The following is a 27,913-nucleotide window of genomic DNA, read 5'->3' as shown; positions in this document are numbered from 1 at the left end:
TGCTTGCCACCGAAAGCACCTTATTTAACTGAGTTTTTTAAAGGACCAATGAAAGCACCATGAGCTAAAACCGGAAGACGAAATATTAAAAACAGGATATACACAAAACGCGTCACACTCAAGCGTCGGCAGCTCCATTTTCCAGCTGGTGAAAAACTTTGGTGGTTTCACCTTCAGTCGCTAACGGTCAGTTTTGGCCATTTCCATTTCTCTTTGGGACTGAAAAGAAACGTTTTTCAAGATGGGAGGCGGCGATCTGGTAAGTCTGAGTCTTAATCTTTTACTACGGGCGCATGCGCCGGGGAAGAAACAACGCTAATACCAAACTCCATTGAAATTAATGGTTAATTTATAGATGTTTGCTTACATGTCATACACAGACATTTAGGGCTTGAATTAAAACCTTTTGGAATTCTGTAGGAAGCATAGTTAAGTTCGGCTATAATTCCTTTAATTTCGGTCTTCTTATTCTGAACTAGTTGAGGATTATAAATATGAGTACATTTTTAGATCAGAAACCTTTAATAAATATTTTACTTATTTTTCTGTGTAGAATGTACTTATAGATATGAAATATTATAGATTTTGTTGTCAAATAACATTTGGATCATTGCGGTAGAATAAAATAATTAAAATTAAGAACTATAGATATTAAAGGCTTCGGCTAGTTATTGTCTACTAAAAGGGAGCTCCTGGTGGTTTCCAATGATGTAGCCGTTGATGGTTTTGACGTGTTTTCTACCAGAACTTGAAAAAGAGCTGGCACCCCCAGACTATGAAAAACATTGAGCGTGTCTGGAAAGCTGAGCAGAAACATGAGGCTGAACGTAAAAAGATCGAGGAGCTCCAGAAGCAGCTGAAGGAGGAACGAGCCCGAGAGGAAATGACAAAATATGCGGAGGAAACCGGCGTCTTAAAGTGAGTTATCTCCTGTGTTATGAGGAACGATAAGTTAATGGTTCAAAGAGGAACGTTGTGTCTGAGATATGCTGTACTTTTATTGGATGGTGACAGAAAAAAAGATGATCGGTTGGACTGGATGTACCAGGGCCCTGCCGGTCAGGTGTCCAGGGATGAGTACCTGCTTGGGCGCCCCATTGACAAGCAGATCACTGACCAGTATGAGGAGCCAGAGAGCGGTCCCTCAGCTGAGACAGGCCTCCTGCCTGGGTCCATATTTAACCCCGCCACCCCTGCCTCCAGCCTCGATTTGGCTGCCAAGATCAGGGAAGACCCCCTGTTTGAAATCAGGTGAGTGAACGTGCCATTCTCTTTTGATTTGTTCTGAAGATATTGTTAAATTTGCAGATGATCATGTTTGCGTTTTGTTGGTGTTGTAAAGGAAACGTGAGGAAGCAAAGAAGAGAGAAGTCCTGACTAATCCAGTAAAGATGAAGAAAATTAAAGAAATGGTAACGTTAAGGTCCAAAAAGCTGGTATCGGTGTAGGTTAATGAGATATAACATCCTAAAAAGCATTATTATTACAGGCTGATGATTTCTATCATGTAAATATTTGTATTTGTTTGGTTGTTTTTAAATAGCTTCGCCAAAACCTTGACAAGAAAGACAAGAAAAAGAAGAGGAAGAAGGAGAAGAAGGAGAAGAAAGGAGACAAAGACAGAAGGAAGGAAAAGAAGCATAAGAGGAGTTCAAGTTCGAGCTCGGAGGAAGACGATGAGAAGAAACACAGGCTAGTAAAGAGGTTGTTTCAGAAATGATTGCAGTATGTTATGAGACTTCTGTGTAAACCAGCAAATTGCTCATAAGTACCACTTTTTTTATATATCATTTTTTATTCGTTTTTCAGGTCACACCCACGAGACAACTCCTCAGACACCAAATCTCATTCTCATCATCATCATCCAGGCTATGGTCTACAGGTCTGTACCACAGCTACTGTGATCACACACATGCACATGACTTATCCTGCATTTTCAGCATCTGATCTCTGAGACATCCACTGTGTGGGAAACAGTCCTAGAGCCTCTAAAGGGAAAGTCTGCGGAGTGTCTTAAGTTCAAGCTTGTATTTGTGAAAAGTAAAGGTGCCATAACTAAACAGCAAAGCTCATCAGTTTAAAGGGTAGAGTCATGCTTTGCTTCATTAGTTCCAAATTAAGGGAAACTCTCTGCATCATGAGTGGGTTGTAACTGGTGTGGAAGTGATTAATCAGATGTGCACTGGCAAAACCAATCGCTTCATCTTTAAAGTGTTTTTAGTAAATATGCTTATAAATATCCACAAAATATTAACCTTCTTCAGCATGCCTGGAAAACTTTAATATGCATGCATGAGTGTGTTCACATTCTGCCATTCTGACCCACAGTTCTCTGTGTAAGCTGCACACACAGCACGAGAGTAGAAGTTGAAAGCCTTCAACAAGAAGAAATAAGGGACTCCCGGTGACCAGGGAGCTAAAGTTTCTTTGCAAGTGTTGTTGGGTTTTTGTTGTTTCTTTGTTTTGTTTTTTAAAAGCAGCATGCAGCTTTTCTTTTTCTTGGGGGTTTCTGGCCCAATCCACTGTAAGGGGAGACCCTCCTGAAATGTGTTGCTGATTATTGGTCTTTTCCCTCAGCTCCCAACAGACAGATATCAACAGACCTCGACCTCCTCCGGTCACTCAGGGCGGCGTGAGAGGAGCCGATCCCGATCACCTCACAGGAATTACAAGGACAGCCGCTCCTACTCTTCATCCTCCTCACATCGGAGTGAAAAGAAGCAGGAACCTAGAGCTCCCAGCCCACAGAAGGACCGCTACCAGAGACAGAGGAACCACGTGCCCAAGTAAGAGTGTACACATCTCCAAAAAGTATGTTTGTGAACGTATTTGTATGATAACTGATTAAATATTGCAATAACTGCTTTGATCTGCTCTTTTTTTTTTTTTTTTTTTTTTTGCAAGCACTTGTAAATATTATCGATGTTGTAACTGTGATACGTGTGTTAAGATGAGCAGATGAGCTGCTTAAATTGTAACATGTTACATAAAATCTCATCTTTATCACCACCCAGGCTGAACTGGTTAATTTTCCATGTTGTTCTGTCTGATGTAGGAAGCTCTCTGCAGAGGAGATGGAGCGAAAGAGGCGTGAGATGATGGACCAAGCCAAGCAGCGGGAGGAAGACAGGGAGAATAATGTGAAGCGCTATAAGAGGCAGGACGAGCAGGAGAAGCAGAGGGAACAAAACGCCAAGCATGACCGCCACGCTGGCTTCATCCAGTAAGTTCAGAGTGTGATGTTTGTGGACACAAGTCTGATAATCAGATCAGTTATTTGTGTGTGTTTGTGCATTTTAAGTTTCAGTAACTGACCTTTGTCATCTTGCAGCAACATGAAGCTGGAGAGTGCCGCGAGCTCCTCCTTAGAGGACAGAGTGAAGAGAAATATCCACTCCATTCAGAGGACGCCAGCCTCCCTGGAAAACTTCATGAAACGATAAAGACAAAAAATCACATTACAGTCAATGAACTGACTAAAAAGACTGCCACACACCATTTTTTGACTGGGGCAGGTGAGCTGCGAGCCTGTCAGGAATTCAAACACAGGCTTTTAATTTGAAAAGCAGATGTCATAGTATTCATATGTACAGTACAAAAGGCCTGTTGTTACTTCATGTGTTTTAGCTACTTTCTTCAAATCAAATAACTGTTTATAAGGTTAAAGTAAGTTTGTGCAATTTACTGTTTTTGTTTTTACATATTGATAGGACCTCTTATCTCAAATGCTTTTGTAATATTCGTTTGGTACTGTGAGTAACAAATGGTATAAAAACTACATTTCTGGATTTGTACTATTCATTCTTTTTTAAATGCCACTTGTCACTGATCATAGACTGTTATTTAAGAGAAAATATACTTTGTATACCCTGAAGTGGGGAAATTCCTTTACTTAGCACCTGAAAGTTAACATCAAACAGATCAAATAAAGAGAGTGGAAAGAGAATAAAATGTGACAAAATAAATATATTAGCATGGTAAAGCTCATTTGAAATCAAAATAAAGCAGTTATGTAACTATATAATAGTTAACTAGCTTAGTCAATGAGCTGTATAAGCACATCACACAGACCAGCTAATTCATGCAAACTAACCAAGAAAATGTTAACAGTTGCCCAAAACCAAAGTTCTGTATCTCACTGCAAACCATAAAGGTTGTGACAATTGCATTAGTGGACCAACAGCATCAAGAGCACTCCGTGAAGCTCAGCAGACACAGCAGCAGTACTTGCATCATTTTTCTTTTCTGAAAGTTGCTGTTTAACACAGACCCAGCCACACACTCAGACAAAAATGGGTTCATCCCAAAGACAAACTTAACAACATAGTGTTTGCTGTACAGCATCGAGGAATGCTCAGACCTCTATGTTGGAGAGACCAAACGGCCACTTCATAAATGCATGGCACAACATAGAAGAGACACCTCAATGGGACAAGACTCGGCTGTCCATCTGCATCTAAAGGACAAAGGTCACTCTTTCGAGGAAGCCAATGTTCACATTTTGGACAGAGAGGACAGATGGTTTGAAAGAGGAGTGAAAGAAGCCATCTATGTCCACTGTGAATGGCCATCTTTGAACAGAGGCAGTGGCTTACGGCACCAACTGCCTGCCACCTATAATCCAGTTTTGAGATCCCTTCCTGGAAGCCGTAATGCCCACAAACATCCTGGGCCATTTGACCTCAGGAAATCACATGATAGGGCGGGCTAGGTTTCACAATGGGTTCACCTGAAAACTTGGCTGATTTTGACCCACACCAGTGGGTCTTGGCTTGTATGATTAGGTAGAGGATCAATAGGAAGTCCATGACCCTCTTGGGGACACTCGCATAGGGCTTAAAATCTGAGGCTCTCTACCAATCGCTCTTAGAACTGGAGAAGCTTCTTGGATGAGAGGTGAAACATCTTCAATAAAAGAAGTCCAGATGCTTTTCTTTCCAAGCTCCTAAGAGTTTAACACATACAGCTTTACCTGTTCTCCCCTCCACTAATTCAAGTCCCAGGAGCCAAATCAAAAACCCAACTTTTGACTTCTGTGAGGAATCTTTGTAGAGGCCATTGATGTTGCCAGCATTCATGCTTTTGCTGCTGCATTATGTTTTAATTACTGTGTGGTCATATCCTTGTGTCTTATATACAGTGCCAGCCACGGCAGATACAAATAAAATCCTGGGACTTTTTCCCATCTTGGATCCCTGTGTGATCAGCGTTTTCTCAGGAGCAAACATATTTGTCCCTCAAGTTTTTCCACTTCTTTTTACCTCCTCTCCATTCTGGTATTTCAGAATTTCCCTCCAGGAATTTGCTGACATTTGTGAGTCCTTATATGAAATCATTATTGGTGCCATTCTTATTCATTGTGGGCTGCGACCGCCAAAGGTGTAGTTAGATTTCCTGGAAAGTCAGGTTATGCTGTAGTTTGCAGCATAGACTGAAGCATAAATCTCCAGTAAGGCCATGTGTTTGCTTTCACCTTATGGCAACTATCCTCAGCTGGAATAAATTGTTCTGCAGGTTATGTGGCGTATGATGAGCAGCAAAAGTGTTATTGTATGGCAAAATAATAATAAAAAAAAGATTAGCTGACCTCTCTCTATTATATGGTGGCTGTGTCACATGAAGTGATTGTACACGTGTAATTACAGTGGATTCTTTTTTTTTCTCGTTCATGATCAAATAAAATGTAATCTTTAGTTCACGACATTTTTAGCTCTGGGTTAAACTGTATGTCTAACTGTCTAAGCCTTATTTTAACCTGTTGTGTTTACAGGGGAGTGACAGCACAGTTTTAAACTACCTTACCGCTCCGCTGTGTTTCAATTTCGCTTTAACGCGCCTCTACCAAACTATGCACGCTTTGGTCACGCTGCATTTCTCACCCAATCACAGTTGCACATCGCTGAGGATGTCAGCCAATCATATCTGAAGGCTTCCGTTACGTATGTAGATAGTTAGTGTGATCTCGTGTTTCTAAATCGTGTAGTCACTGTCGGAAGCTAACGGCAATCATTCACAAAGCTGGGAAGCAGCAGAGTTTGTCCGTTTTAGCAGTTAGGAATCTAAACCAGCGCCTTCACAATGGTAAGAACATTAAAAATAAGTTAACATCCGCGCGGCTGGTTGGATAAAAATTATATTAAACTGAGTTTGTAGGCTAACAGAGACTTGAGCTAACAACGGTAGCATCAGACATCTTTAGCATGGTCACTAAAGTTACCTACCGGTAACATCTGAATTAATTCTGAGGAAAATGCGAAGTTAGTTTTGCAGTAAATCATTATTTAATTACTGATAATGTCCTAATGAATAATTTAGCTCTCGATTCTGGAGAATAAAACTAGAGAAAACCTGGAAGCTAAAAGCTTAGCTTCTGCTACTCTTGAGCTAGCGTTGATTTTTGTGCAGGATTGTTTTTTTTTAACTCACTTTTTTGGCTTTGGTTTTAGTGTATTTCGTTTTTCAACGCTAGTGAGCGTGTTTAGTCTCAGCCAAAGCTCACTAGACACTGTAAGATTAAACAGACACTGACAGATTAAAATTTAAAGCGATGAAAACAGTTAAAACTGGATTTTCTAAAGCTACTGTCAGAAGCAAGCATCAGCAACCTGCATCTCAGGAGCGCTGTTCTCCACTAGAAAACCTCATGAATTGACAAATGTATACATGCAATATTTCACACACTTTCTTACTGTTTATGTGGTAAGATGGTAGCTCTTGTGAGAGTTACACTTTTTGGTGTTAAAAATTTCTGCTTAGTCAGTATACGTTTTGCTTTTGATTTTATAATGTATTAAATAAACGCTATTTTTCCACTGTAGCCAAGTCAAGACTATTATTTCTACAGAAAAAACAGAATACATTTAGATACTTTTTAGACACAGAAAGGGAGAAAATACGAATATGACAAGTTATACCACAAAAACAATATCAGTAGATGTCAGTAGATGGTCTAATCCTAATAGAACAAAATCCAGGACTTTTTTTTGGTGGTATTCTAACTAAAACACAGAAATTGATTTGTTATACATGCTGTATACATGTTTGTCATTTTTGATACCCAGTTTTTAAGCATGTACATTCCCCTGATTCAGTTTTATGGTAAGAGGAGACAGTGAAAGTATGAGACTTTTATCTTTAGTAGTTTTTCAGATATTCATGTTCATCCAAACTTTGGACCAAAAAATCTTCAGGCAAATCTGATGACCCCAGTCATTTGAGGTGATGTGACCCTTTTATAGATTTGGTTGATCAGGTGATTGATCCATTTTTGTCCTCCACCCTCTTCTCCTCTCCCAGTCTATTATGTCATATAATGGCGGGGCTGTCATGGCCATGCGGGGGAAGAACTGCGTGGCGATCGCAGCAGACCGGAGGTTTGGCATTCAGGCCCAGATGGTCACGACAGACTTCCAGAAGATCTTCCCCATGGGAGACAGGCTGTACATCGGGCTGGCTGGTTTGGCGACAGATGTTCAGACAGTGTGAGTGGGAATCTCGTCCTCTCAAAATGTCTTTTTTATGCCTGTATTTTATTTGCTCTGCTCGGAATCAGCTCATTGGTTTGCGAACTTTCAGCTCAGTTTCTTAAAGTTTGAAGTGAAGCAAAATATGTTGAAAGAAATTAAATACAAGGGTAAAAAGTGATTTTTCTGTGTCCTTTCCTCATGTTTTATTCTCATCCACCTGCACACAAGGAGTCTTAACTAAATGAGACACCCTCACTTCGGAGACCAATTTTTTTTTTTTGAATGATGTTAAATATATGTGATATTTGGCACAGCTGGATCATCTCTCAGCCTGCTGCTGATGTATTTTATGATCACATCTTAACAGTTTGGCAGCAGCTCTTCCTAAAGGGTTTGTTCCTGCTGTCTCAGCCTGTACCTGGGAATAACTACAAAGTCATGTCAATGGGAGAAAAATTAACCAGGGTCCAGTTTAACCAGACTAAACATTGAGTGTGAAACCACCCAAATTTAATTACTACAGTCTTCGTGTTTGATAGCAGAAGATGGTAGTAACAGACTTTACTGAACTAATTTCTGATGCTGAATCAGGACAGATCAGTGGTCGAATGATTTCTTGTCATCCATCCCTTTTTGCAGAGCCCAGAGGCTGAAATTCAGACTCAACCTGTATGAGCTGAAGGAGGGTCGCCAGATCAAACCCAAAACCTTCATGAGCATGGTGTCCAACCTGCTGTATGAAAGGAGGTGAGTACACTGAACTGCCGAAAGCATGAATACTAATTTGTCTTTTGTTTCTGCCAGTTTGTTTGAACAATGAACTCAAAAGGTCACCTCAGTGATGTTCTGTGTTTATACTTGCACAACAATCTATTGGACGACGTACTCCTGGAGTCTGAGCTCGGTCAAGTCAGTACTTTAATGCGAATGTGGGAATGCTGGACACGTCTTCATGTCTGATTCTCTCATTAGGTTTGGGCCTTACTACATCGAGCCTGTGATCGCCGGATTAGATCCTAAAACCTTTGAACCCTTCATCTGCTCCTTGGATTTGATTGGCTGCCCCATGGTGACAGAGGACTTTGTTGTGAGCGGCACCTGCTCGGAGCAGATGTACGGCATGTGTGAATCTTTGTGGGAGCCGGATATGGTCAGTATTAAACCTGAAACCACCTGTACTTATGGGTTTAGTTTATTTGTGTTCAGATAAGTCTGCAGGATTGTTAGTGAGCTTACCTTTTCTTTCTTTTTAAATTTAAATATCTGTAGTTTTAACTTACACTGTTCAACATCCAAGGAATTTAAACGCAACATGGTGATTAAAGACGCAGTAATTCTTCTGAGGTGTTGAAACTCTAATGAGTGTTGATTTGAATTTTGTTCTGGTCGTGCAGGAGCCGGATGATCTGTTTGAGACCATCTCCCAGGCAATGCTGAATGCAGTTGATCGAGATGCAGTTTCTGGCATGGGAGTCGTCGTACATGTCATGTAAGTATGGCGTGCAGGTTTGCATCCACACTGTCTTTCAGCCATGGCTGGTGTAACAGGTGGGGCTTTCCCTGAATGAGGGGTCCGAGAAGAATTAATCTTATAGTGGTGGTACACATCCACAAGATCCATCATTTCTATGCTGCTTGTTCTTTGTCTGTAACTAAGCAACCAAGAGACAGACCTCAGTCTCCCCTCTTAATACTCCTCATTTATTTCTTCACCTTTCCTGCGTGGCTTTAACTTTTTTCCCTCTCCTTTGTGTTTTGGTAATTGTCTAAATGACCAGAAGTTTAAATCTCAATATGATTTAGACTTCCAGCAATTATGAAAAAATGACATGTTTGCACTAATTTTTGCTACAAAGATCAATTTATTTTTTGCTATAAATCACACCGTTGGTTTACAGCAGTGTTTTCACCCCTCCCTGACAGCTCAGTCTGTTTAGTTCAGCTCAAGACAAGATGACTGACAGAGGGTTGTTGGTCAATGAGGTCCAGAAGTAGGAAAAGGTTAGATGAATCTGTAGAAGTGTTACCCAATCAGCAGTTATGTGCATACAAGTCAGTCCACATGACGAACATAACAAAGTATGTATTTTGAGGCTGAGCACAGCGCAGAGCTGCTGGGTGGAGTCTGCAGTGATTGACAGCTGTTTTCTTTTGTCTGGCAGTGAGAAAGACAAGATCACCACACGAACCCTGAAGGCCAGGATGGACTAGAGCTCCTTCTTCTCTTCATACGTCATTAACTCAGATATTTTGTACAAAAATAATAAGAAATCCTTGTATTGTGTCTCTTTCCTCATTCGCACTGTTCAATAAATGAACTTAGGTTTAAACAATAAACACGACCGATGTCATTGTTGGAGGATCTTGTTTAAAGTTGCTTCTAATCTTAGAAATCGAGTTCACTGTCGAAATCAATGCCTCAAAGTGAAATCGCAAACTGATTGAATGAGCTCATCAAAATCCTTGATGAGTTGTTAAAATGCTCTAACAAATTACATTTTTAAGGATTGAGGGTGAACCACAAAGTTTAGACTTCACCTTTGACATTTGTGCCACTTGTTCCTTCAGACCTTCACCCTTGATAACACACCTGTGTGGAGTAGTGGGAGAGCAGTTGAGGGTTCAAGTCCAATCAGGCACACCTTCCAGGAAAGCTCACCAAGAGCACACAAGTCTCCCACAGAATATGATGATGTAGTTTAAGGCACCAGTGGGAAAGATGTTGAAAAAGCACAGAAAGAAAACAAGCCCCTTAAAATGCCATTTACAGAATATTAAACTCACATAATGTCAATATGAGCTCAAGAGGGCTGGACCAGTAAAGCCATTACCTATAAAAAAGGAAAAAAACTTTTATTTGTTAAAGTAGTACACATTTAATCCCCAAGTTACAAAAAGTGCAGTTTCAACAATTTTTTTCCACATTATAAAAGAAATACTGCTGTAGTAAATCACAGGAAATGCATACAAAAAATGCAGAGACTGCCCAGTAATCAAAAACGTTTCATGCCAATTCACAAAAATATCCCGTTCTTACTGTGAACCTACTGTATTTTTATATGCATGTAGTAAATACTCAAACATGAACACTTCTGTCATTTAACAGTTTTTCTTCAGCTGAGCCACAGGGCATGTAAGGCTGTAGAGTTGACAAAACAAAAATACTTTGCCCTCCTAATTTTCACATTTTCCAAAATCATCCAAATGACCCCCAGACCGTTGGGATGACAGCCTGGGTTTAAAGCAAACTGGAATTTTTCCTGGTTCCAGAGTCAAAATCAGGCAGGAAGTTTTCACCTGCCATCCAACAGCATGTTGGATTAATGGTGCCCATCTGGCCTCTGGACACGCTCACAAAACAGCTTCTTAATGTAAAGAGTTTGTAACAGTATAGCAATAAGAAAAAAAGCATAATAGATTCACTAGTGTAAATGCAGTCTGGACTAATAGTTCTTATTGGTATAGTAATCAGATTACATGTAATCCATTACCCACCAAAGCCAAGTGTTACAAATATGAGACCCAAGAAGCAGAAAGAAGCACAGCCAAACCACAAAAACAAGATAAAACTCCCTTTAATATGCAATGAATCATTTTCAAGTAACCTTTTTTCCTAATGTCTGCTGGTAACAAAACAATACTGTATACAAACACAAAGTTGCTACATTAATGTAAACAAGATATAAAAATGATCCTTATGGTAATAAAACAAGTATTTGCTGCAGAATTCCCCTTTTTAAAGTGAATGTTTTTGTTGTTTTTTTGTCCTCTTTGACCGACCTCCACCAAGTTCACGGTTAAATTGGAAAAATATTCAGAAACAATATGGCAACAGAACATTCAAACACGGATTTTTTTTTCCTTTTTTTAAAAAGTTTTAGTCGTAACACTCAGATGCCAAGTTCAGTGGTTCGATGTTTCAACTGGTGGAGTCTCATGTACAAGTCAGCCATGCATTTTTTTGATATTGCATTCTTTTACTTAATACACCATTATATATTCATGTGTTCATCACCCTGTCGTTCCAAATCCATCAGAAGAACTTGTAAAAAAAACAAAAGAAAAATTGTTACCGAGAGAGAAGCCTGATGGCGACTGTCGAAGAGTTTGCCATGCAATCAGACCTTTCTTCATCTGCGTGTGTGCTGCATGTGTGCGTGTATGTCTAATAGAAATTATAGGAACAACAACAACATGAACAGAAACTAAAGAGACTCTACTAACGAACTGGTAACTGCTGAAGCTGACACACTCATTCAAGGCATTAGTGAGACAGTTTCCGTGCTGGCGTGAGGAGCAACAAGGTGGCTGAAGGAGAGCAGGTTCTTTTTTTGTTGTTTGTTTATTTGTTTGTTTGTTTTTTAAGAAAAACACCACAGGGAGAATACCAGGAACCAAATTCAGTGAGAGGGGTTCACAGGTGGAGTCGGGATAGTGTAACAGGCTTGATGCTGAGGAGAGGTGGTTTAGTTTTAACGATGGGAGACTGACCTACACTGAGGTGAGGGAGGAGAGAAACGTGTGTGTGCGCGTGGGCGTGGCATCTGACAGATCTGACAGGGAGAGACCAGCTGGCTGGACTGGAAGATGATGTTTACGATAAGATGTTGGACATGAACTCGTAGAATCGTTTGGAGTACTGCTCCGGGTTCACTGTCGAGATCTCGGCCCCCGCCTGGGAACAAAAAAATAAACATAAACACGATTTAGATGAAGTGACACATGTGATAAAGTACACAGCACCACACATTTCAAGAGGAAAAAAACAACAACAAACCTTTCAGGGAAAACCACACACAAAATCTGTTACCACGGTGACTGTGTCAGACAAAGCGATAATAATTATAAAAGCAGTCTTTAAATGACAGAGACATTAGACTACAGGCTGCGGCGATCAATCGCGCCATGTGATTAACGTCATCAGGAAGGAGGTGGTGGTTAGAAAGAAAGGCTTTCAGTCCACGGGGCCACGCCTGGGCAGCTTTTGTCTCGTCGTGTTTACAGCGGCACACAGCTGAGCAGCAAAACAAACAGTCGGTGGCGAGCAGAGCGCTAATCTTAACACTCACCCCATGTTTCACAGTTTTGGCAGCATGTGCAGCTTTTTTCTTAGCGTCATAGTGTGTGAGAATGTCGATGATAGCCATGAAGTATACCTCCTTCTTCACAGCACCTGTGGAGAACGCCACGAGGAGATTTTATTAAAACAAACAAAACAGCCGATAAAGACGGCGTTAATCTGCTGGCTGCGAATTTCAATAACACTCATGTTAAAGGCGGCGCTCACTGTCATGGCTCTTGATCGCGTAAACATCCACAGAGGGGTCGAACTCCCCGGGGCCGAAAAACCCGCCGCAGTTCAGAGGGTTTCCGGGACTGTCGGGAGGCGTGCCGAAAGAGCCCGTTAACACGCCTCCTCCCATCCCGTCGTTCTCGTACTCCTCGTCCTCCCCCGTGCCCTCCACGTCCATCTCCTCTTGCTCCGCCCGCTCCACATCATGGATGCCCACCAGGAGACTGTAGTCCATGATCTTCAGAGTGGCCAGGAACTAAAACACACAGGAAACACTTGGTTCAAAACCTCTGCATCTCTGCACAGAGCAGTCGCCGTTCCGGTCTTTCAGACTAACGTTTGGAATCATTTTACAAATTAAATTTCAAGTAACAGCTGTTAAAATATTCATCTCACCGGTGTGATGGTTAAATAAGTGAGGCATGCCGTGTTTACAGACAGTAAGGTTTCAGAAACATTTACTGATTATACCAGCAGGAGGCTGATTTGAACTTTTAGTTTTTTATCTTTAGAAATACATGTTGTAGCCAAGGGGGAAAATAAAAGTCTTCGTCAGGCTTTATGCAGTCATGTGGAAAATTAAGTACACCTCATGAACCACTTTTAGCAACAATAAGCTGAAGTAAGAGTTTTCTGTATGGCTGCATCCGTCTCTGACATCGTTTCTTTAGCTACAGCTCTCTTCAGGCCCCAGTGCAGCATTTCAACCAAACTGAGGTCTGCTCGATAAAAAAAGTTCTAGTGGCCCGTCATCATTCTGATGTAGATTTGCTGCTCTGCTTAGCATCACTGTCCTGTCACTATGACTCTAGAATACTTTGGTATACAGAGTTCACGGCCCACTCAATGACTGCATGATCACCCCTGCACCACCACGCTGACAGGTGCATTTCTCCGAACACGGTGCAGAGCATCAGAACCTTCCTCTTGGCAACCCTTCGAAACAAGCCACACTTGTTCTGTCTCTTCCTGATGATACTGTCATGAACTTGTGCATTTAACATGCTAACTGTAGAGCCTGAATTGGAGCGCTTGGGTTTTTTTAAGATTACAAGCTAAAATGAGAGCGCATTAACAGAAAAGATCCAAACTGGAGTTCAGACTTTACATAAACGAATCCATAAAATAAATTATATTTAGGCTTACTCATGCATAACGTTTTAGCGCAGGGAGCCTGTTAACAAAAACAATCTCAGCATTTATGCTGGGTGAAGCGGTTTCATTCCAGAGCAGGAACAATGAAAGCCTGAATGTGTGTTTTACCTCTACATCCCGTTTTAGCTTTTCCAAAAAGTACTTTTTGTTGTCGTCTCCTATCTGCAGCTTGTGGCCTTCATTCAAGAAGTCGTTGTCTTTGAAAGTGGGGAGCTCTTTCGCCTGAAGAGAAGAGGGGGTGGTGTTATGAAGCTGCAGCAGGAGCCGTGTTTTATATTCAAACCAAACCTGTTTTTAAATGCTAATGAAAAACTCAGAGGTGCCGGGGCCCACCTACATCATCGGCTGCTGACTTTCAGCGTGCACTGATGTTAACATTCATATTCATGCAGTCATGATTACAACCATGTGACAGAGAAAATACACAAATTTAAGTCAAATCATGCTGACAGCATCTGCTTACATACAAGCACTTAATTTTAGCAGCAGTATGACAGGTTTGCTTGTTTGGTGAGCTAAGGCCATCTATTTTTATCCCATCGTGTCAGCAGACATCAATGCACAGAAATAAAGCCCACCTTCTCCTTGTCGCTGGCTTCCCTTGAGACTGTCGAACCCTAGAAAAGATGCAAAATAAGAATAAAAATAGAATGAGCGAGACACATCAGAGGAAGCATTAGCATATTTGCACACAGCTGTCAGTATTAGAAACACAAAGATGCTTTCTCCTGAGGATACCGGCATGAAAGGAGGTGTGTGCCGATAAGCACCGATTAAAGAAGTGAGCTACATCCACAGTCATCTTCATACAGACCTAGTTCAATCCTTGGGTAGCAATCAGGGATGCAAATATCGAGGAATCTGTCTGGTTAATAGTTACAGAAAAGCCAAAAGCAACAGAAACTGGATGTTTTAAGATTACATTTATTTCTAAAGTTTATAAATTATGGCCTTCAATTAAAAAATACTTCCTTAAAAGAAAAATTATCAATCATTTCTTCACCTTCGCACAGATTGTGATTAATCCTTTATTGTTTTTTATATATTGTATTGTACCCACAGACAGTATAAAAGACAAGTGAGTAGAAGATGAAGACACCGTGCCATTTTTACTGGCCACCAGGGGGCGATACTTGGTTCCAAATAGACTCCAGCTTGTGTGGAAGTGGATGGTAAAAAGTCCCACAGCCTCCTTTCTCTGTGACTTCAATAAAAATCCTTCCTGAGTTTATGGGATTAAGTCTTATTCAGCAGATCATTAATTCCATTTTACTAAGCTATTGTCATTTTAAGAGCCAAAAAAGATTATCTGGGGTATTCTTAATGGCTTCGCTGTTAGTCACAAGCCATTAATCGATGATTGTGCAGTTTCTCAGATGGACCTTTCGCTCTCACATCCGGTTTCAAAACACCAAGATGGCAACAGCAGAAGTTATAAAGACAACCGAACTGCGTTGAAGTGTTTCAGCTCTTTGTCATGGCCTTCATCGTTTAGGGCTGCGCTAATGAACAACGATCGGCGGAACTGATGACAGCAGGATTGCTAATCAAAACAGCATTATCAGTTAAACATTACATTTAATCTCCCTCACTGTAGCTTCATCTCAGCATCTCAACAACACTTTGGACACAATAGTTTTATATTTTTATGCTGCTTTTATAGTGAGTTGAGAATTTGTCATGATTCGGGGGGAGATGTTCCTCGCTGTTGGTCTGATTTGAAATGAGATGGGTCTCATGGGCCTGTGTATTTGCAGAGACACTCGTTTATCTCTTTAACCCTGCATGTGTTGGTCAAAGAGTCTGCTGTGTGTGGGGAGGGAAAGGCATTTTATACCAGTATAATCACGAGCATGGATCCCCAAACAGTGCTTTCGTTCCCAGGAGACTCCTGGCTATATGAAATTGATTTATTGTCTAAAAACATTTTACTGCCAAAGGGAAAAAAAAAGTTCAGGAGGTAGAGCAGGTCATCTACTAATTAGAAGCCTGGCGTTTTGATCTCCGATGCTCCCGTCTGTATGCCAAATATCCTTGGGCAACATACTAACACCCAGCTGCTCTCTGATGGATGGAAATGTCAGAAAATACTTGAGCATAGAAAAAAGCTTGTATGAATGGGTGAATGAGGCCTGTTGTAAAAAGCACTTTGAGTGCTCAGAGTAGAAACGCACTTTACAAGAACGGGTCCATTTACCACAAGTGCTTAAATTAACACATATTGTTAAATAACCCTCAAGTTTAAAAAAAATGAAAGCCAAATTATGAAACTGAGTTTGAAGAACGTATGCGAGACCGTAAATGTGGCGTAAAGCTCTCTAAAAGGATGATGAGACTCGTGTGCATGTGCGGCGTAGCCAGCGTACCTACCTTCAGGTCGTATTTGCGGTGTACGGTGAGCCGATGGCTGAATACATTCCGGGTCACCACCATGTACGTCTCCACCCCGTCCACCGTTAGCCTGTACATGCCCAGGAACTGAGGGAGCAGCGTGTTGCCATGACACTCCACTATAAACTGGAGACGGCCAGGGGAGGCGAGCACAGAGAGAAACAGGAAGTGTGGGGGTGAGGAATCAAATACACGCAGAATACAAGCTGATTAAAAGTGAGCGCAGCTTCGTTTCTGTGTTTAACTTTAAAAGGCAGAGACCACGCTCTCCTCCAACACTCCTGTTGGGACGGGAATTATTCTGCTCATTTCCAGCGCCACGCGTTTATTCCTGGACTCTGCTAAGCTAGCTTTGCACAATTCACAGCTCAGAATAATCCTTCTTTATCTTATGGCCATGCTGCAGATCCAAGCAATCCGTTTTAGCTCCTCCTACTTCAGGCTTAATTTCCTCCTGATCTGCTGGGGCTGATATGTCCCTAAACTTTTATATTCTCTATGACATCATAAAAAATAAATACTGGTGCCGGAGTGTATAAACACCTGTGCTATCAATTTGAAACTCCTACGTCGCTTCATTCTCGAGTTCTTCCGTTCACACACCTGTGTCCACTCCGCCCGCCCTGCAGGGCGACAGCAATAATCCATCAGCCTTTTACGGCCGAGGGGTAAAAAGTGAAGCTGGGCGTTTCACCTAATTTGTTGTGTTATTCTTCTTTTATTCTTCACCACTGACTCACACCAGATTTTGCTTGACAACAGGCTTCAGCCCTGCATGGCTTTAAACTGACAAGCCAATTGTTTTACAACATGTTTGACTTATTGGTTTTTAATCTTCTGTCCGTGCGTATATGACTGTATTTTACTGTGCGCATTATCTGTGGCTTAGCGAGAGCCACCTAAATAATCACAGGGATTACTTGTACAAACGCGACCTCGTTATTTAAAACCTCGACCATTTCTGTAACAATACATGGACAGAAAATAAATTAATAACAGGTTCTCTTTATCTTTAGATTCAAATCTAGATTAGAAATTATTTAACAAACTGATGCTCCTGAATTTTTCTCCTCACACCCGACACGTGAGCACATTTCAATACTAGGATAATGAATCACAATAAAAGTCTGGCTCTGCAGTTCCTCGCAGCGGTGCCTCTACCTGGTGATATTTCTTTAGGATGTTGTGCATCTCAGCGATGTCCTCACTGGACACGGTTTTGATGACGAAGCGGTGGTCGTAGCTGGACAGGATGCGGTTGCCGAAGCGGCCCTGGGTGTCGCTGTTGAGCGGGGCGCTCCTGGTCAGAGAGTTCTGCCAAACCAAACGCAACAAGGTGGATTAAGCTCCTGTGAGAGCGAATGAACATTTCTGCTTGTGCGTCAGTGTCTGAGGTCTCACCTGGTAGTCCTGGTCATCAATGCAGAACCTCTCCCTCAGGTTTCTGAACACCATGGGGCAATACTCTTTAAACTTAAAGCGACTAGGCAGGTTTTCTCTGGCAGGAGAGACGAACAGAGTCAACACAATCTAAAACGAGGAATTAAAAATCACTGACTTCAACTTTTTTTGCTCGCTGTTGGATTTATTTCTGCTTCTCTGGAATCAGACTGAACAAAGAGATGGTGTGAAGTTGTCATTTGCAGTACAGCAAAGGGCAGAAAACAGAGAACTCACTCAAACTGATTTAAATGTAAAGATCTCAACAGCATTATTGCCCTGATCACTTATGAAAAACAAACAAAAAAATAGATTTTAAAAAGCTCATGTATAATGTGATGCAGCTACTAATGCAGCCACAAATCAAATATTTCTTTATGTTGCACTGCTTGTCCTCACACTGAAACCACTGCAGAGCCTGATGCACTGGGATATGGACCATCACAGTTTACAGCTTATAAGTGAGAAACGAGCTCTCCTGAGTAAATAAAGCACTTTGGAAACTGAAATGAAACTTAACTAGTTCAGATCTTCTGAACTTTTTCGCTGATGTTGAAAAAAGAAACAAAACAGCACACTGATTCATTTTAGTTTCACTGAAGGCTCAACCCAGAGCAAAGAAATGGAGCCAATGTGGAAGTGCCAAAAGTTACAGTTCCTCTAAGAGCCTTCCACATACAATGCACCGCTGCACTCTTACATCTATTCTTTTCTACTGTTTGCGCCACACAAGAACAGTTTCCTGCTGGGAAACACTTACATGTGCCGCTGCCAAATTTCCACACAGGTTGAACTTTGACTCCAAATTTAAAAGTTTACAGCAAATTTAAGCATGTTGGTATGAAAACCAGTTTCAGCTTCTATGGATAGTTTTCTAATAACTCTGAATATTGTGAGGTTTTGTAACGTATCCACCTGGATGCTGTGGTTTAGGGGTGTCACCACTGTGATTCATAGAAGCAGTTAGAGCCGGTCTCTGTCTGCTGGAGCAAAACTCTGCTACTCCGAGTCAAACTGGACCTTTTCTGTGTGCGTGTGCTGCTGGTGCTTTCTGAAGCATGTCTTAATCAACTATCAGGATAAAATTAAGGCTTGCTGTGAGGTACAGACTATCCAATGAGTGAGATCACGGCGTCCAAGTCCATCTTTTATACAATCTGTGGCTTTCGCGATAAAAGCCCTTTTTCCATTAGTACCTACTCGGATCGACTCAACACGGCACGACTCGGATCGACTCGTTTTCCATTACAATCTAGTACCACCGAATGTGCATGGGGTCGTTATAGCAACGCAGCCAAGAGTCCCACAATTAGCATACGACACGAAGGCTGAACATCGAGGCAACGATACACCTGCTGCTCGGTCGGCTTTACGTCAGACTCGGGCTTTGGTTTTTTTTTTTTGCGATTTCCCTCGTTGTTGGGTTTGATTTTCGCAAACGACATTCATGACTCATCGAGGCATGACACTGACTAACCAATCGGTGGTATGCAGTCTGTCAATGTCACACTTTTGGATCACCTCGGATTGCGTGGAACCCCAGCAGAGTAGGTGCTAAAAAAAGTATCTGGTACCAAGTACGATCACTTAAAGAAAACCCTGAAAACTGAGGCGAGCCGACCCGAGTAGGCACTAATGGAAAAGGGGCTAAAGGCTCCACCTTCAGCTGATCGATCTACAACAATGGATCCAGTCCAGGTGAGGTGTGTCAACACTGTGAAGGATACTGGCCAATGTTTATTCCCTAAAATCAACCAGTCCTGTAGTATAACTTGCATATAATGTAATATGTGATACTACAAGGATTTTAGGCATTAAAAGTTGCTGCTGTTTTAGATCGACTGTACAAAATACATTTTATAACAGCTGTAAAAGCGCTCAGGCAGCCCTTAAAGGACGAGCATACCTGAGCAAAGAGACAAAACCATCTGCACCTTAATAATGAGTCAAACGCTCAAAAACAAACAAAAACCTACACAGAATTCATTAGTGGGGGTGCAAAACACTGCTAAATGTGAGCAACAAAGTGACTCATCTTTGGGGCAGCATTGGCTATATTTCAGTGATGTTTTTTTAATTCCACATTGTTTTGTCCACTCCTGCATGCAGGACCGTGGGACACATTTCTCTACCTCAGCCGTGCAGGGGTTAAGAAAACAGTGCAGAGTTTCAGTGTTCCCAGGTTGGTACTTTGCAGTGAGGATGATTTAAAGCGTTCAGATGAGCTTCAACAATAATGTGTCTAAATGCAACCTCGTCCTGCAATAACATCCTCACCGTGGATTCAGATACCAGGGCGTTCGGAGGGCTGCTTTGTACCTCTGAAAGGATTTCATGAATGCAGAAAGTTAAAGCTACAACCTGCAATCTCTGACCAGCGAGCAGACTTGCAGAGTCCTTTTATGAGGAGTCAGTCTATCAGAATCAGAAGGTGTTCTGAACCCTGCTGGAGCCTTGACACTTTTGTTTACTTGTGGATTACGGACTGTGCCTAAGCTGTGATGTACCTACTTGTTAAATAGGTGGTTGTCCACTTTGATCTTGCTGTAGGCTTTAAAGTCATCTGGCATCAGCATCACTGGTACAGGCACATTACTTAACTCGTTAATCTGAAAGAGGGAAGTGAGAACGAGAGAGAGAGAGAGAAATGAGGAAAGAGCCTGAAGAAGAGTGCAAACAGCTGAACAAACAGACTGCACAATTACTGAGGAATAACACAAACCAAGGGAGCAATATTGGCTTTTGCAATTTTGATCTGAGCACAAAACCAAAAAAAAAACAAAAAAAAACCAGACTCCTACACAAAGTACTCAGTGAGTAGTGCAGGTTAATTTATAGAACAAAGCCACGACTACCTGTAACACAGCTCAGTATTTCAAAGCCGTTTCAAATCTCTGACAGTGATTAACTCGGGGACCAAAGAACACGCAGGCAGGTTTTCTTGCTGCTGCTGCGCCTCCAGACACTCGGCTCATTTACTGAAACTCATCCAGAGCAAAAGCGCAGTGATGAGCTCCGGAAAAAACCTTGCAAATCGCATAAATCACTTTATAGAGTGATGAAAAGGGACAGCACACAGTCACGGTGCTGCCATTTAGAGGAAATAAGTTCTTCTCATACTGGAAGTAAACAACACAGTCGGGTATGCACAAATAATCAGCTGATACTGGCTCTGCTGACTGATTATGGGATGTTAGACGCTGAAATTTGTTACCAATTTTGTGCTTCCTTAAAGTTCAAACGCTGCGATCAACGTTTTAAAGGTCGTCTAATTTTAGTTTTTCGTCATGCAGAAAAATGAATATGTTTGGTTACTTTGTAACTTTTTTTTGTTTGAACCCATGAAGTGCCAACGTCGCCTGTGTTCAGTTTAGTGGAAGACGATCCTCTTGCTCTTATTTTGAAAGTTCAGCTCACATTTGGTTTAAAGTTCCCTTTAAGCTGCGACTTTCTGGAGGAAATCAAAAAAACCTTTGGGCATGGACAAGAGGCATCAGCTTATTACAAAATGCTTTTATTAGCTTCTGATCCTAACACACTGTCCCTCAAAAGAACGTGGGAAATGGACTTAAATCTCAGCTTTACAGTGGAGGAATGGCATTCTCAGGAATCTGAAAAAATGTCACGTGAATTGCGTTCAAGATTGGTCCAATTTAAGATTTTAAATAGAGTTTACTGGACACCCTCACGGTTGCTGACGATGCATGCTGGAAGTGCCAGCAGGTAGGGCTGCCACGATTAGTCGACTAGTAACGATTATGTCGACTATTAAAATCGTTGAAGACTAATTTAATAGTCGACGCATCGTTTGAAGCTTTGTAAGATCCCAAGAGACGCAGGAATGAGTAGTAGGATTTAAGAGTGTAATAACGGACTGAAACAGAAGATGGCAGCACTGCATGTACAAGGATGCCAGCTGCCGTTAAACCCCGAAGAAGAAGAAGCTGTGTCCCAGAATTCATAGCGCGGCCCAGCTCAGTTGTCAACAATGGCGGCAGCTAGTTAGTTTTAACTTTACTCTTATTATTCTTTCTGGGTCACAAAATAAACGATTAACGTATTTTCAGGCGAGAATGTAGCTGTGTAAACCTCAAATATCTGCTCAGTTTATCAAGACACCACATATTTTCAAAAGCGCTCCGACGTTTTCAGAGACGTCTGTTACCCACCAGCTCGATAGCTAGCCGGGGGCAAGGCTAACTAGAGCCGTGAGAACACCGGACTCCCGGCAAATCGTTTTCAAACCCACCGCCGTCTTTCGCTACTCAGGTTAAACATGATATATAAGTCACTTAGATAACTTAAAAGTGTTGTTGTTTGCCTTTAAGTATTTTATTGCTTCCTGATTAAATCGGTTTGGCTGAGATTAAAGTTAAGAGTTTTTACACAGCTGAATAAACGTCAAGCAGATTAAACTCCATCGAAACAATCTGCAAATGTCATTAAAATTTAATAAACTCTCATCTTGTCTTTATTTTTAGTTAGCACATACCTTTGGTGTGGCCCGCGAAGCCACACCAAATTACTAGAGCTGGCCTACTGGTATTATAAAGCTAATATATATATTGTTTAGTATTAAGCTTTGCTTGTTCCATATTCAGTTTTTCAGCAAAACGTGTTTGAGTCCATAAGAAAAGATTCATTCTTATATCTGGAGGAATAAATATATTTCAATAAATATTAATGTTAGCCCGCGACTTTGTTCCAGTTTTGAATTTTGGCCCACTGTGTATTTGAGTTTGACACCACTGCCTTAAACACTTAAAGCTGTAAGCTAATGATAGTTATATAAGAGCAGATGCTGCTGGTGCAATAAGCTGTATGTTTTACGTCCAATGGATGCATGATCTGATTAGTCGACTAATCGCAAAAATAATCTGTGACTAGTCGACTATCAAAATAATCGTTTGTGGCAGCCCTACCAGCAGGGAAGCGGCACACTTTTACATTTGCTTTGGGGGTGCGTCAAAGTCCAAGATTATTGGATTCATATTCACACCGTAGTAGAGAAGGTTGTAGGTCAAGGGGTCCCATTTATGAACAGTCTTTACGTATTAGGAGACCCTTCAGCTTTGAGTCACTTACCCACTCCTCTTGCTCATTGGGTACAAACAGCTATTATGCTGGAGAGGAAGCCGTTGGTGAAAGAGTGGAAGGCCTCATCGACTCCTCAGTGGTATACCTCTTTGGGACAAGTGGCAGCTTATGAAAGATTATCATATAGATTGTGGGCGACCGTGGCTAAGGGGGTTGGGAAGCGTATCTGTAACCGGAAGGTCACCGGTTCGATCCCCGGGCTCTCTGTCCTGGTCGTTGTGTCCTTGGGCAAGACACTTTACCCTACTGGTGTTGGCCAGAGGGGCCGATGGCGCAATATAGCAGCCTCGCCCAGGGCAGCTGTGGCTACAACCGTAGCTTGCTTCCACCAGTGTGTGAATGCATTGTAAAGCGCTTTGGGTGCCTTGAAAAGCGCTGTATAAAGCCAATCCATTATTATTAAATAGACTGGACGACTATAACGACAAATGGGCTAACTACTTTTCATACACAGGTCAGTGACGTATTCGGCTAAAGTAGTTAAGGTCGGACTAAATAGGATAGCTGTAATTGGGTCTATGTGAAATATTGGCATCATTGTGTATTTATGTTATTTTGGATCTTTTTTTTTTTTGGATGGAAACATGCATCGATTCTCAATTTGTTTTGTTGTTGTGACTGGGAATGTCCACTCTGTTATCTTCTGGGTGTTTTTTGTTGTTGTTGTTTTAATATTAAAATCTAATAAAGTTTGAGTCATAAAAAAAAAGAAAAAAAATTAAGTTCAGCTCACCCCAGCCCTTCCCGCCCACATGATCCCCTCCCCTCCAGTGGATGTTTTGCCAAATGGTTGGACATATTTCAGCTCAAACTTCTTAGACTCCAGCTCACATCAATAGTGCTCCTCCTGCTCTGGAGGGCACAGTAAACACAACCATGCACCGCTACAACAATCTCACCAAGGCTGCAGAGCACAACTCAGACCACTGCAGTCCAAGATGGGGGAGCTGGACTTCATCCGCAGGGGAGAGACTCACTGAAGAAGCTAGCACTCATACCGATCAGTAATGTATTTGCAGAGGAAAAACTTACAAAATTGCTCAAAGAGCTGTACATGTATGCCTCCCCACCATAAACTGAATCTATATTTGAGAGAATATAATGTTAGTATAAAATATTGGTATCAGCTGTAGGTCATACCACTTTCTGCTATCTGATCACACGCAGAGATTAGCTTTTACTTGCTGATTTCTAATTTTAAAAAAAGCACTCTACAGTCTTACCTCAAGCCACCAAAGATAAGTCCAATATTTTCAATTTGACAGAGGTGTTTGCCCATGACGATCAAAGTTTCCAAACCAGATTTTCAACATGCAGAGAATCCAGTTTGACAGCTTCCTCATACCGGAGGCCTTACGTGTGCGCCGATGTGATGCAAGAAAATCAAGATCAGCTCACGCTGTCTTTTAAAAATCAGTGTCGCGCGTCCATGTCAGTGAAGGAGTTTTGTTGGGGGATTAATAACATCACACAGGTGATGTCTCACATCACCTCATACACAGAGCAACAGTAAATCCTGCAGCATCACAGCTCAGGCTGCATTAAAAATGCATACGACTTCTGAGTGGAAGACGAAGGCTTTGATGAGAAGTCTGTTTGATGTCTTGAATCGGCTTCCCGCCCACACCTCAAATCGTCAGGACTTGTGTGCTGCTCCCACACACACACACACACACACACACACACACACACACACACACAAAGTTCACCAGCTGAATAATGGAGATGCTGCAGTGATAGCCATATCATTAGCAGCTCACTTAATTCCATAGCAGTGTGCATTTATTTGCTATTCCAGGCAGGCACAGGCACTTCATGTAAATAGCATGAAGTGGGATATTCAGTCTCCCTGTCCGGATCGCCAACATGTCCCAGGGATCCTAACCCTTCTGTTACTACCTGTTAGACTTTGTGTTTTGTTAGTCTAATAATGAAGAATTCAATCAAGTATGACTGGAGCACAAATTAACAGGACCCCGGGAAGAAATGACAGCTTTGTGTGTCAAACAAGCAACATTTCAGCACCAGGAGTTCCCCAAGTCGGCACAATATTTTTCAAAAAACTTCTGTGTCACACCTCAGGGGGTTGTTTTTCCGCGCATCAATCAAGCAAGAGTGCAACCGCCCCTTCACAGCAGGCAGAACTAAACTGCTGGTGCATAGCCCACTCCATCCATCCATCACTGGTGTCCAATCTGCCCCTTCACTGAGCTTTTCATAGGCATAGGCAGCCTCGTCCAAAAGCGAATGCGATAGATTTTCTGCTCTATTTATAGTGAAATGATGTGATGGAGTAAACTGCAGCGAACTGGACGCAGGCGCGGAGTGCGGTAGCTGCAAACGCAAGTCTCAAGAGCAGGTTTATTTGAACAATAGGCAGGCTGCTGTGAGCAGCTGTGTGCAGCTGTGTGGAGCTGAAAATCTGTGTAACCTGCTACTCCGGCTGCCTGTCACACCCCTCCCACCCCACGCCTGCACGCACTTACAGCAACAGCTCACGATACAGCAACAAGATACCGAACACATTTTACGATGGCAGCTCACTGAATGATCCCTCTCTCTCTTACACACACATACAAACGCAAAACGTATCACAAATATGCACATTTTCTCAAAAGTTAACCAAATAAAATCCCCGCAAAACTCGCGCTTCAGCCACAGCCACCCGCGGAGGCAGCGGCGGCAGCAGTCCGCTATTAACTGCACGAAAACGGCTGGATTACAGCCCAAGTACAGTGTCATATACTTGGCTGAGTCCACGCATGAAAAAGATCAATTACAGGGCATCAAAACTGGCTTGACAGATGAAGGTAGCTGGCTAACAAGCTAGCATGCTAGCTAAATCAAAACAGCGGCGTAAACAAACAGCACACGGGCAGACTGCACAGGTATTTACCGTATGGTTGACACCCCACATTAAAACGCTGAGTATGGGCTCACTGGCGCGGAATAATTTCACTTTCTGTCCTATAAAATGCTTCTTTTTCGTCTTGGTTTTGCTGGCGCTGATGGGCGCTGCGCTGGTGCAGTTGGATGACATGTCTCCGGCTGGGGATTCAGGGTACGCAAGACGGCGGTCCGGGTCGTTCACACAGCGATAAATAAAAACTAAATCTGAAAGTACAGAGCGTTTTTCCTTTTCGAAGAAATCTATAAGTGCATCGTGCTCGTTGACCAACTCGCAGCGAGTCTCTGGGCAGGATGACTGTCTGTTTGGGAGTCAGCGGTGAAGCATTTTGCGCCGTCACCACCCTTCCTCCTCCCGAGCAGGCCGCGGCGTATCCACACAGCAGCTAGCCGGCCATCGGGTTACAGCGCGGCCTCGCTCTAAAAACAGCCTGCAGCGGAGAACCGTCGCCGAGGCAGATCCTCTTCTCTCCGCTCAACGCCTGCAACCCAACACTGATGCCGTTTTACTTGGAAGTGAGTAATCCCGTCATGATGAGCGTGTTGTCACCAGCCCAGCGCTGAGATCGGGGTCTCCTCAAGATGGCGTCCGTGCTGCACTTCACAGTCAACAGCGGCCCCAGCAGGCCAGCGGGGGAATTGCAGGGATTCCCACAGTGTACCGCTCAGGGTTTGCTGCTCGAGCAGTGGTTCTCCCTTTTTTTTCTTCTGACGTGCCCCATTTAAAAAAAAAAAAAAAAGTTCATGTAGACTCCAGAATTTTCTTCGTTTTCTTTGATGGCTGTCAAACAACACTGAGGTGTTCTGTAGCCACTCCTGCTTGGCCGGAGTAATGAAAGGAGACTCCAAAACGCAGACCTGCATGCAGCACGAACTTGTGCATTTAAATTTACACCCAGCTTCACAATATCCATTTAATTTATAGTTTCTATTTCTTTTTCGTCTTCTTTTGGCTGCTTCCTTTCATGGTCACCACAGCAGATCATCTCCCTCCACCTCACCCTGTCATAGAGGGCATGTTATCCCAAGCATCCCCTCTGCATGTCCTCCTTTGCTACATCCATGCACCTTCTCCGAGGTCTTCTTCTCGCCTGGGAGCTCCACCTTTTTTTGGGGGGGGGGGGGGACAAGAATGTCCGATGTTGGTAGTAATTCTAATAAACGTGAGCACAAGAGAGAGGGAGACACCCTACAATGAACTGAAACATTAACTTGTTATTTATTCCTGCTTAAAACAGATTATCATGGATTTTGAAATCTTATTTGATTTTCATTTGTACTTATTGTACAGGCCAAGTGTGTCGCCAACCCTCACACTTTATCCTGTTTTGTTTGCTTGTTAAGTTAGTATAAGATGTAATGACATGTGCTTTTGTATATTGTATATTCTGGTACTTTAGCACAAGAAATATCATTTAGTGTGCATATTAGGGTTTGTTTAAATGAAATGGACAGAAAAGGTTTTTTAAAAATGGAAACACAATAACGATGTAGACTGCGTTATGAACAAGGCAGGAACAACTTTGTGTCCTATTGTGTTTCAGCTGCTTTGTTTTCATTTCTGTTGCAATGCTTTCTGAAATTGTTTACACCTCAGGGTCATCGTATTACCGGCACACAATCGATAATGCGTCAGTGTGGTGTGACCCCCCACATGAAAGGCTCACCCAGGAAAATTTTATGGCAGGAAGCATAAACGCTGTTCCACCAGAAACATGTTTCTAAGGGAGGGGAGGCGGCCCTTAGATATAAACAGTGGAGTCATTCTGCTCATTTCCAGCTTCATATTTTTTATTTTTGGTCCTAGAGTAACTTTACATAATTTCCAGATCATTGACTCTTGGAGCAACCCTCAGTTCATCCTCTGTTTGAAAAAAATGTGTTTTTTTTAGCTCCTCCCCATTTTGGCCAACTTTCTTTTGATTGGCTTCCCCTCATAAGCAAAAGGTTTGAACAGCAGGTGGATAGGACTTAGCTGTGTCTGGTGTTCACATGTATCTGGTTGATGTTAATTTTCACTGCTAATTTTCCTGTGATTGTGTGGACTCTACAAGCCATTACACTAAAATACAGCCACTACGCATGTAGCCTTCAGACTGACTCTAAAGAGAAATTCAAAAAGTAAAACAGGAAGCTCTCCATTTCTGCAGCTGTATAATCCTGT

The 27,913-nt window shown here is 42.1% G+C and overlaps 3 protein-coding genes across 4 annotated transcripts; 2 read left to right on the top strand and 1 right to left on the bottom strand.

Annotated features, from left to right (window-relative positions):
• The first annotated feature begins 98 nt into the window (after window positions 1-98).
• On the top strand, window positions 99-3,788 carry cwc25 (CWC25 spliceosome associated protein homolog). Of its 2 annotated transcripts, none has more exons than XM_080879880.1 (9): window positions 99-259; window positions 746-918; window positions 1,015-1,251; window positions 1,343-1,412; window positions 1,544-1,704; window positions 1,810-1,882; window positions 2,578-2,786; window positions 3,056-3,223; window positions 3,332-3,788. In XM_080879880.1, exons 1-9 carry the CDS (start codon window positions 242-244, stop codon window positions 3,441-3,443), a joined length of 1,221 nt encoding a protein of 406 aa, XP_080736006.1. In that variant the 5' UTR covers window positions 99-241; the 3' UTR covers window positions 3,444-3,788. The 2 variants fall into 2 exon arrangements, with proteins under 2 accessions (XP_080736006.1, XP_080736007.1); XM_080879881.1 differs by having other exon boundaries at window positions 100-259; window positions 1,544-1,692.
• Window positions 3,789-5,921: 2,133 nt separating this feature from the next.
• Window positions 5,922-9,803, top strand: psmb3 (proteasome 20S subunit beta 3). Its single transcript, XM_080879372.1, has 6 exons — window positions 5,922-6,081; window positions 7,297-7,481; window positions 8,106-8,213; window positions 8,439-8,616; window positions 8,861-8,955; window positions 9,629-9,803. The coding sequence occupies exons 1-6, from the start codon at window positions 6,079-6,081 to the stop codon at window positions 9,675-9,677; spliced, it is 618 nt and encodes a 205-aa protein (XP_080735498.1). The 5' UTR covers window positions 5,922-6,078; the 3' UTR covers window positions 9,678-9,803.
• A 1,221-nt stretch (window positions 9,804-11,024) lies between these two features.
• LOC308394821 (phosphatidylinositol 5-phosphate 4-kinase type-2 beta-like) lies at window positions 11,025-26,347 on the bottom strand. Its single transcript, XM_080879371.1, has 10 exons — window positions 25,739-26,347; window positions 20,257-20,354; window positions 17,707-17,803; window positions 17,467-17,619; window positions 16,285-16,431; window positions 14,493-14,531; window positions 14,023-14,136; window positions 12,754-13,015; window positions 12,536-12,639; window positions 11,025-12,141 (listed from the first exon to the last, which is right to left on the bottom strand). Exons 1-10 carry the CDS (start codon window positions 25,880-25,882, stop codon window positions 12,061-12,063), a joined length of 1,239 nt encoding a protein of 412 aa, XP_080735497.1. The 5' UTR covers window positions 25,883-26,347; the 3' UTR covers window positions 11,025-12,060.
• Window positions 26,348-27,913: the final 1,566 nt, after the last annotated feature.

The sequence above is a fragment of the Rhamphochromis sp. 'chilingali' genome, assembly GCF_963969265.1.
Source record: "Rhamphochromis sp. 'chilingali' genome assembly, chromosome: 4".
NCBI lineage: Eukaryota > Metazoa > Chordata > Actinopteri > Cichliformes > Cichlidae > Rhamphochromis > Rhamphochromis sp. 'chilingali'.
The sequence above is the reverse complement of the archived record's forward strand: the minus strand, read 5'-3'. Positions and strand labels throughout refer to the sequence as shown.

Coding starts and splice junctions, on each gene's coding strand:
- psmb3 (XM_080879372.1), top strand. Junction 7,482..8,105: donor GCGACAGATGTTCAGACAGT/GTGAGTGGGAAT, acceptor CCCTTTTTGCAG/AGCCCAGAGGCTGAAATTCA. Junction 8,956..9,628: donor GGAGTCGTCGTACATGTCAT/GTAAGTATGGCG, acceptor TTTGTCTGGCAG/TGAGAAAGACAAGATCACCA.
- LOC308394821 (XM_080879371.1), bottom strand. CDS start 25,882: ATGTCATCCAACTGCACCAGCGCAGCGCCCATCAGCGCCAGCAAAACC. Junction 17,804..20,256: donor GACAACCACCTATTTAACAA/GTAGGTACATCA, acceptor CTCTCCTGCCAG/AGAAAACCTGCCTAGTCGCT. Junction 12,142..12,535: donor CCAAAACTGTGAAACATGGG/GTGAGTGTTAAG, acceptor TTTTGTTCCCAG/GCGGGGGCCGAGATCTCGAC.
- cwc25 (XM_080879880.1), top strand. Junction 2,787..3,055: donor CAGAGGAACCACGTGCCCAA/GTAAGAGTGTAC, acceptor TGTCTGATGTAG/GAAGCTCTCTGCAGAGGAGA. Junction 3,224..3,331: donor CGCCACGCTGGCTTCATCCA/GTAAGTTCAGAG, acceptor GTCATCTTGCAG/CAACATGAAGCTGGAGAGTG.